This window comes from Olea europaea, chromosome 4, assembly GCF_002742605.1.
Source record: "Olea europaea var. sylvestris chromosome 4, O_europaea_v1, whole genome shotgun sequence".
Lineage (NCBI taxonomy): Eukaryota > Viridiplantae > Streptophyta > Magnoliopsida > Lamiales > Oleaceae > Olea > Olea europaea.
This window is the reverse complement of record NC_036240.1, coordinates 15,599,194-15,607,480: the sequence shown is the minus strand read 5'-3', so window position 1 is coordinate 15,607,480 and position 8,287 is coordinate 15,599,194. Positions and strand designations below refer to the sequence as shown.

At 32.5% G+C, this 8,287-nt stretch overlaps 1 protein-coding gene across 1 annotated transcript in view; it reads right to left on the bottom strand.

The window, feature by feature from the left end:
- Positions 1-6,798: 6,798 nt before the first annotated feature.
- Positions 6,799-8,287, bottom strand: part of LOC111393088 (glutamyl-tRNA reductase 1, chloroplastic-like) — a 4,604-nt gene continuing 3,115 nt past the window's right edge. Inside the window, exons 4-6 of the mRNA XM_023018489.1 lie at positions 7,959-8,009; positions 7,173-7,231; positions 6,799-6,840 (exon numbers count right to left, since the gene is read on the bottom strand). Of these exons, the coding sequence (XP_022874257.1) occupies positions 6,799-6,840; positions 7,173-7,231; positions 7,959-8,009 (152 nt within the window). The remainder of the gene's footprint in view (positions 6,841-7,172; positions 7,232-7,958; positions 8,010-8,287) is intronic.

The following is an 8,287-nucleotide window of genomic DNA, read 5'->3' as shown; positions in this document are numbered from 1 at the left end:
CGGATTTTGGTTACGATAGTTACATACCATGACTATACGTTAAAGCAAGCCTCTTGGAGCTAAAATCTTCGATTTGATAAAAAAATCAAAATGTTTGATTTTATCAAAAATGAAGACTAACCGTGTATTTACAAGCAGATAGTGGGAGCATTGTCGCATTTCTAATATTATATGTAAAAGACATATTACTAGTAGGAAACGACATCCCTATATTTCAATCATCGAAATTGTGGTTGTTAAAGGACTTTTTCGTGAAAGGTATGGAAAAAGCAATTTGATTTATAGAGATAGATCTAGAAACTAACTTAACTAATTCCAATCTACATAGATAAAATCTTCTTAAGATTTTATATGGAGAAAATTGGCTTACTTTTGAGCGGTGTGTTGGAAAGGTTCCAAACTTGGAACAATCATTGACTCAATAGCAAAAACCTAAAACATGATTGTTTCAGAAGCAACAAAGAGTTGTTGTGTGGATTAAGATGTTCATTAATAAACGTGGAGTAGTTCCTCACATTATAGATCACATGCCATTGTATTGTAATAACAATAGAGCCATCGCACAAGCGAAGAAACTAAGGTCTCATTAATGATCCAAACATGTATTAAGGCAGTATAATCTCATCATAGAGATAATACATAGAAATGACATAAAATGAAGAACGAATTTCCACAATTAATAATATTGCAAATCTACTGACAAAGAGTTGTCGCAGTATAAACATGATCGTCATGTAGACTCTTATGATATTAGATACATAAGTGATTGGATCTAGTGCAAGTAGAAGTTTGTAAGTGTTATGCCCTAGGTCCAATCGATTTTAGACATAAACACTTTTAATAAATAGTTGATGCGATTTATGGCAGATCTATTATTTAATCAATTAATATTCAATTGAATTAAATAATGGAATCCATATATTCAAATCTTAGTAATTTATTAATCACAAGAAATTGAGACTGTGAGATACAAATTACATATGATTGAATCTTAAATCATCCATGATCGTAAGTAATGACGAGATACGGATATCGTTACTACGGATAAGTGGTATTTCTTATTTGTAAAGTAAGTAACTGATCTCACATGCTAAAGTGTGGTGACACTTGAATGAACTCGTGGATGTTTTGTTATAGAACAAAAATATTGGAGACCCGCTAAGAGATTCCACATGGATAACTATTTGAGTGTCGGTGGTTAATCTTTAACGTTCGATAGTAGAATTGATCCTTTGACTTGAGGTCGTCACAGAAAGATATGATCGATAATCGAGATTGACACACTTTCATATCTCGTAATTGATCAAATCATTGACGAATGGATTATAGTTTCACGGTAAACGAATGAGTTTGGTTTTGTCATACTACATGATATTTTTCGTTACATGTATTGCCCTAACACATTGTTAGATGTCAATTTGGGACGGCGAACGTGAGTTGATGATAAATTAAATGGATGTTTTAATTTATCGATTTTGATTATATCAAAATAATAATTCATATCATTAGGTATCGTGATTGGAAACCTGATGGGTCGCACACAAAAGGAGAAGTTGAAGATTGTGACTTTTCAATTAATTAATTTAACAAGCGTTTAATAAATTAATTAATTGGATTGATTATTTATAAGCCTTAATTAACTGGATTAACTAATTCATGGACCGAATTTAAATAAATGTGTTAATTAAATATTGGACTGGGACAGGCCAAACCCATTTGGACTTATATAAATAAGTGACTAGGATTCAATTTGAAAAAAAAAATTATTCTTACTAGCACAAGAGGAGAAAAAACCTAATTCCTTCAATCTTGTTCTCTGTGAGTAATTCGATTAGAGGCTGGACAATTGGACAGCTGTGAATGGCAAATCAAGGTTACTGGAAGAAAAGAAAAGCAAAGGAGTTTTTAAATTTCGCAAAAGGGTACAATTTCTATCTAAACACAGAGATCCTTGGTGGGAATTGAAATCTGACTTATTTTCCACTGCGTATGATTAAGTAGATTCCCTACACCAACATCAGCAGGGTTAAAATAAGTCGAAACCTTTTCAAGTTTCACAATTCCTTGTGAAATAACATCTCTATAGAAATGAATCTGACATCAACAAGTTCAGATCTATTGTACAAACAGGATTTTCTACTTAAGTGAATGGCAGAGAATAAAACATCTTTAATGAAACCAAATTTATTTAGTAGTCCTTTTAACCTAATTTCTTCTTTTATGGCATCCGTTGCAGCAATATATTCAGCCTCAATTGAAGATAATGCAACAATTTTTTAAAGTTGGGATTTCCAACTTATACACATAAACAGAGGTGGATTTCCTATTATCTCTATCACCAGAATAATCAGAGTCAATGTATCCTCTTAAAATAATATCATCAGATTGTTTTTTAATCCAAAGTCCTAAATCACATGTTCCTTTTATATATCTAAGAAGTCATTTTATGGCTTCCCAATGTGCTTCACCAGGATTTGACATATATCTACTCAAAACACTTATAAAATAAGCCAAATCAGGTTTGGAGCAAACCATTAAGTACATGACAAACCCCACTGCATTTGAATATGGAACATTTTCCATTCTCCTAAACTCTTCTTCAGATTTAAGACATTGTTCACTTGAGAGTTTAAAGTGAATTGCAAGTGATAAACTCACACATTTTGAATCAAACATATAAAGATTTTCTAATAGTTTCAAAATGTATGTTTGTTTACTGGGATTTAATGTCTTTTCTTCTATTTCTTTTTATTTCAATACCTAAAATCTTTCTAATTCAGATTTCAGCTTGTCTTTGATTTCTTCTATCTCATTGGTGTTGTGACTGGCAGATGCATGTCATCAACATAAAGGAGAAGATAAAGTGAATTTTTACCTCTGTTTCCTTAACAGTGAAAACAAGTATCAAAATTACTCCTTTTAAAGCCTAGTCCAAGTGCAATGTATCGAACCTCTTGTACCATTGTCTTAGAGCTTACTTTAAACCATATAAAGATTTCTTAAGAATGCATATTAAGTTAGATTTTTTATTAGCTTCAAAACTTTTAGATTGTTCCATAAAAATTGTTTCATCAATGTCACCATTTAAGAAGGCTATTTTGACATCCAATTGGTCTAGTTCCCAGTTAAACTGGGTAGCCAAGGCTAAAATTACTCTAACAGTTTTGAATTTTACAATTCGAAAAAAATTTCGTTGAAATCTATTTCCTCTTTTTGAGTAAAACCCTTGATCACAAGTCTAGCCTTGTACCTAATATCATTCTTATCCTTGTCCCTCCTTTTAATTTTAAAAATCTATTTACACTCTATGACCATTTTTCCTTCAGCTTTTTTAACCAAAATCCCAAGTTTTATTCATTTTAAGGGGATTACATCTCATCATGCATTGCAGCTAACCAATGCTTGAAATCCTTGTTACTTATTGCATCTTTAAAGTACTCAGGTTCATTTTCAATGAGCCCTTGGAAAGTCTGAAATGATACTTCATCATCAAACCTAACAGGAGGTCTTATCTCTCTTCTTTGTTTATCTCTGGAAAGTTGATAGTCATTTGAAGGTTAATTTGCTCCCAAATCATTCTCAGTTTCATGTTCAGAACCTCCATCACTATGGGTCTCATTATTTTCATTTTGAGTTTGAGCATCAGGTTGTCGAGTTTCATCTTCAACCTGTTATACCTCAATTTTAGTATTCTTTTCTATATTTTTAGTCCAACTTAGAGAATCTAAGTTTTCCTTCTTTTCAAACAAGGAATATCATTCTCATTAAACACCATATTTCTGCTTTTAGCGATCTTGTATCCTTTAGATTCCCTTACCCATAGACCATACCCACTAACTCATTCACCATAGTCCATGAAGACACACTTGAGCGACTTAGGTTCTAATTTTCCTTTAGATTGATGTGCAAAGGCTGTACACCCAAAAACATTCAAATTACTAAGATCAATTGGTTTTCTTGTCCATATTTGTTCAAGAGTTATAAATTGTATAGTACTAGCAGGGCATCTGTTAATCAGGTAACGAGTAGTTTTTGTAGCTTCTTCCCGAAATAACTTAAGAAGACTAGAACTTAAGAGCATATATCTAACTTTTTCAAGAATAGTCCTATTCATTCTCTCAGACAAACCATTTTATTGTGGGGTGTGCCACAGGTCTTTATCTCAATACACCATGCAATTTGCACCACTCATCAAATTCAATGTTCCAAACTTCCAAACCATTATCAGTTCTTAGTACTTTAATCCTCTTCTCAGTTTGATTTTCAATCAAGATTTTCCACTCCTCGAAAACATTAAATGCATCTAATTTTGATTTGAGAAGAAAATTTCAATTTTTTTCTAGAGAAATCATCAAGCTGAAGCTAATCTTAGAAAAGCTAAAGGAAGAGACGAATAATTAAAGCGAATCTAGCTCTCTAACGAGCTAGGACAAGAATAGAGGCTATCGACGTGATTTCCTAACTAGTTGGTACGTTTGAATAATCAAAATAAGTTTTGTTTCTAAGCCTATTTTGATAAAATTCACTATGTAGGCATAGTAGCTCGTCTCCAAAGATCAACATGCAAGTGCTTAACTATAAACATAGATTTATGCATTCCAGGTAAAAGGGGCAGTCTATTATGCTTTCCTAAAATGCAATAATCACAAAAATTGAGTTTCTCAATGTCATCTTTTCCAAATGTACCTTGTTTTTTCAAAATCTATAATCCTTTATCACTAATATGACCTAATCTTTTATGCCATATTTGTGACTTGTCATTTGGAACACAGATTGCTACGGAAGTAGAGTAAAAAAAACATTTGTGTTTGTAAAATGTAAAGTCCATGTCTCTTGGGTGCTTCTATAATCAATTGTGAATCCTCAAGATTTTGATGAATCCGTTATTGATGATAATGCCATAATTCAAGTCATCCACAACACCTAAAGAGATAAGATTCATTTGTAAGTCAGGAACATACCTAGTCTGTTCCAAGTCAAGTTCGTTATTATCTTTTACTCTTAAGGTGATGGTTCCTATTCCTTTAACCTAACATGTCATATGATAACCCATTAAAACTTGACCTCCATTTACATTTTCAAACTCAGTAAACCACTCTCTATTTGGGCACATGTGAAATGTGTAGCCTCAGTCAAGAATCCATTCTTGACTAGGTGGGCTGTTTGTAGCAACATAAACTTTATCAATATTGGTCTCATTGTTATAGGCTAAGGCTGCACCACCATCAATCTTAGACTTATTTCTTAAATCAGTAAGTTTTTTGGAACAATCTTTGATAAAATAACCCTCTTCTTGACAGTAAAAACATTTTTTACCTTGTCTTTCCTTTCACTTTATCTTTAGGATTTCCCTTCTTGTGTCCAAATCTCTTATTGAAGTTAACAATCTTGGAATTAGTTTTGGATTAACCATTCAGTTTTCCCCACAGATACATTCTTTTCTTTTAAACCTTAACTCTAACTCTTTGTTTCTTAAAGTATTGATTATAACAACAGCGGTTATAGTTTCCCTTCCATATTCAATAACATTTTTAATATCTTTGTAATTATCACCAATTGAGTTCAATAAGACCATGGCGAGCTGATCTTTTGAGAATTTCTCATCACAGTTGGCTAAGTCAAGGGATAATTTGTTGAATCAATCGATATTAACTTCAAGGTCCAAAGTTGGGTCCAATTTAAAACCAAAGAATTGTTTCAGAAGATACACATTTATTTGGAATAGTTTTACTTAAATATGTATCTTCTAATTTTTTTCCACAACTCAGCAGTAGTCTTTGTTTCTCCAATTTCTCTAAGTACACTATTAGACGGGTGTAAGAAAACTGAGCTCCATGCAGTCTCATCAAGTTTAGTTTTCTTGTTTTCTTCTAAATCACTTGGTCATATCTCATCGATGGCCTTAGCATATTTTTTTTTTTTGAAGTAAAATTGCTCTCATTTTCTGCTGCCAAAGATTGAAGTCTCATTTGTCATTAAAAATGTCCAATTCAAATTTCGAAGTGGTCATGATCCAATTTTGAACGTCAACAGTGTATGCAGATCACAAATACACTTCAAGAGTATATACAACTTGTAGTGGTTGAGATATCACACACAAGTGACCAAACCAAAAATAAATTTGAACTGTGAATAACTTGTATAAACTTTTGCACAGAGGTGACATAGTAGTTAATTCCTGAAGTAATACAGTTACTGAAAGGTACTAAATGACAAATAATAAGTAATACTTTCATAATATGCTATATGTAAGATCAAGAATTACAAGCAGAGGATTAAAATCAAGATCTTCGACTTAGATCAAGATAACCCTCAGATTCCAAACAACTCGTAGGTTTTTGGACAAAGGAATTGCTAAAAATGTCCCAGATTTAGAAATTTTAACACACTTGTAGAGATCTTAAAATATAAGCACATATTCAGTACTGTAAATCATAAAACAGGAACGAAGTCATCAAATACTTTTATTAGGGTTTCAAAAAATAAAGGAGATCTACTTAACAAGTGTCAAAAAAACTGTCAAATCTGAAGCAACTAGGAGTCAAGAACCATCGTCTAACCGCTTTGATACCACTATTAAGATTAGGTTCAATCGATCAGAAACTTTTACCAACAAAATGTGCAAAGATAAACAGAAATACAAGAAAATTTAAATGAAGAACATGAGATTTTTGCCCTAAGGCAAGAGATTCGGGACAAAGCTCCTAATTCCCTTTTGACCTTTCCCCACCGAAAGAAACCACTTGTATTAAGAAATCAGAACCATGAAATCGTCCAAAATATACATCGCCAAAGCACTCAGGATGAATCACGCAGGATTACATCATATAACCTCTCGATCTATACGTCAAAGTTCACTCAAGAACATATGAATCAATGAAGATTTACAATCACTCAAGAAGTGCATAGAGAAGATGATAAGAGTCACGGGAATATCAAGAGGTAGAGAAAAAGTTAATAATGAAATCCTTTCATTCAACCCTAGGTAGATGAAGGAGCATATAAGGAGTCACCAGAAGGTCAGCCATCCAATAGTCGTTGGGGTGACACTTGACATCATCGCAGGCATCAAAGAATCCACTAAAGGAGACACATTTTAAAGAAACACACTTTTGTAAATTGCAAGGGAGGATCAACAATAACAAATAGTTCGATCAATTGATCAATCAAACAATCCAGTCAACATCCAAATCATCAACATCATTGTGCCATGCATCATTAGGCCACATATCTTCACATGTGTGTTACAGCTTAATATCAGGGCAAATGCTCATTTTTCAGTAGACTCGGATAAAATGGAAAGTTCATCTTTTAAGTAAATAAATTTTTTTTTAAATGAAAATTTATTAAGGAAATTTTTCTCCAAACACGGTAAAGATCTACCACTACCAGCTACTTAAGTTCAAACCAAAAAATTGTGGATCAAATTGCAGCAAGGGTCACGGTTGAGCAGTGGCTGTAATTTACCCTATCAAAAAAAAAAAAAAAAAACCTATTTGAAGAACTTCGTGAATCCATGCCTTGATTTAATTGTGAAAAATAAGTTTTTCACTTGAAGATGTAACTAGACCTTTTGTGATTGTGAATGATCTTATTGCATTAAACCCTGCTTGTCCATCGTAAAAGTAAGAAAATAAGTTTTAAAATAGTGAAATTTTGAAGAATGTATAACTAAAATGTAAGCAAAAATTTTGGATTCATGTGATAAGTATTTCATTGTGTGAATGTGGGGTTAAAAATGAATTTGAGAAAAAAGAGTTGAAACAATGATAGACATACAAGGACTAATATTTCGGTAAAACTAGAAATAATGAAACTAACAGTATCAACAAGAATGATTTGTTGAGAAATTCCCAAGAAAATGTGTTGTAATCCATACACTTCTAATCAATTTAACAGAGGAAATCCCACCTTTTCTTCTGCATTTCATTCAACGAATTCTTTGCTCAAAATAATACAATTCAAAAGCATATCCTCTATGGATATCGGAAGAAAAGAATTAAAGACACCTGCAACATATCATCCGAGACATGGACCAAACTCACATCGATTATACCTTAATTACATTGTACAAAGATGGAAAGACACTGACAGAGACAATTAGAGATTTCCAACAAATAAAATATCAACATGAAAGGTTCTTCGAAAAGAAATTATAATCCCATTAATATATCTCAGAGAAAAAGGTGCAACTTTGGCACTTGAAAGAACTATTACAGTAAAAAGATGGCACAGACACAGAGCTTACTTCTGGTTTTGTTCTACCTTAGATCGAATCTTCTGTTCC